The 1,674-nt window shown below is 43.6% G+C and overlaps 1 protein-coding gene across 1 annotated transcript; it reads left to right on the top strand.

Moving 5' to 3' along the window:
• Positions 1-4: 4 nt before the first annotated feature.
• LOC107580479 (AP-5 complex subunit beta-1-like) lies at positions 5-1,639 on the top strand (the record flags this gene model as incomplete). Its single annotated transcript, XM_016266174.1, has 1 exon — positions 5-1,639. A coding segment is annotated over one exon (1,500 nt), but the record flags the coding sequence as incomplete, so codon positions are not given.
• Positions 1,640-1,674: the final 35 nt, after the last annotated feature.

The raw sequence follows: 1,674 nt of genomic DNA, 5'->3' as shown, positions 1-1,674 counted from the left end.
TGACGGTAGCAGAGAAGTGGTGGTGACCTCTTTCAGAGCGTTGTTCATTTTTCTCATGCACTTCAGTGGCATGGAAGAACTCTCCGAGAAGGTGATCGACAAATTATGCGACATGTATTCCAGACATTCGCGACTCGCTCCGAATTTGATTGGCCTCGTGAATCGCATCCAGGAGCATCTGGATGACCCAGTCTGGTCGGTGAAGTTGTTGATAGGGCTTCAGAAATGCATTATGGAAATGCCTCCACCGCAGTTGACGATTCATAATTTGAGTTGGCACTTGAAAGTCTTGAAAAGAGTGGCTAAAGAGGGTCAGATTACCCAGAGAAACACCATTTACCTCCTTCTCAATATTCTCATCAACTCCAACTTGTGTGAAAGAGGCAACTGGCAGGTTGGAAACGCAGTTCTCGCTGTTTGTCGCAATCTTTTGGAGCATCCCTCCATTGATCAAGTGTTTATTGAGTTGGCCGACCTTTTGCAATACATATCGGTACATTATGATGGCATGGACATTAAGGATCACGCTCGCTTTTACTACACATTACTAACCAACCTTTCGTGGGAAAAGCGGACCGGGGTTCTCGCCAAAGGACTTGATGGAGGACGTGCCAAAGAGCGGTCGCATTCTGCAATTATGGCTGAAAGTGAGGGGATCGCCAGTAACCTGACTGTGCACAAAACTAACCGGCATGTTTTACAACTCATCAAGGTGCAAGAAAAAGCCTCACAAAGGTCTTCGGAACGTTCAGAGTTGTTGGAGACAACGGGAGAGGCTGAGAATTGGTTGGAGGTTTATCAAGGACAGTTTCAGACACCTGGATTTGGCTCCGAGGTCACCTTGAGATACAATCTGACTCATGCAAAAGACACGGATCCTTTATTCGATAAAGTCTTTACAATTTGTCTGCATTTTGAGCTGAAAGACTCAAATTACGCAAAGGTAAATGACATACATGTACCATGCGTGTTCAGCGATAGAAAGCCACCTGTGGTCATAGTTAAGCTCAAGCCCTTTCAACCCTACCCTACTACTTTATGTGTCAGTGCCATTTTTACCACCCAAGATGGACGTTCTTGGCACAGCCGACTGCCTGATGTGAGCGTTTCATTCCCTGAGATATTCCTTCCTCTGCCTTTACCGCCAAACACGTCCTGTGAATGCAAAGAGCAAGTGTTCGACCACATTTGGGAGGCCGCAGCCTCTGGGAATCCTGACAAATCTGCCATTAGTCTTTTCTGTTTCAAAACTGCAGATGAAAGTCTTGCTGATCTCATCAAGACACATTTTCAGGGTTACCTTATTACAGATCAGCAGAGCAAAAGATCATGGAAAGTCTTGTTCTTTCTTCCACCCATGTGCCATGTCCTTTTGAAGATTACACAGACTGAAGATGCCATTCAGGTCAGCATTGCAACAGACAACTGGGAGCTGTTACCCTTTGTGAACTCTTACCTCCAAAACATTACTGATCATTGTAGCACAACAGTAACAGATGGCTAAATGGATGTATTTCAGGTGTTAATTTACATAGTTGATTTTAACCAATACAATTTTTTTTTTACTTCCTTTTTTGATATAACACCAGTCGTGTCTGTATATAAAATCTCGGACTAATGTGTTTAATAAAATATATATGAGCACGTTATGCTGTTTTATGTGGAGTAAGCAGT

The sequence above is a fragment of the Sinocyclocheilus grahami genome, unplaced genomic scaffold (assembly GCF_001515645.1).
Source record: "Sinocyclocheilus grahami isolate Dianchi unplaced genomic scaffold, SAMN03320097.WGS_v1.1 scaffold34248.1, whole genome shotgun sequence".
Taxonomy (NCBI): domain Eukaryota; kingdom Metazoa; phylum Chordata; class Actinopteri; order Cypriniformes; family Cyprinidae; genus Sinocyclocheilus; species Sinocyclocheilus grahami.
Note: the sequence above shows the minus strand (reverse complement) of the source record. Positions and strands in the feature narration are given on the sequence as shown.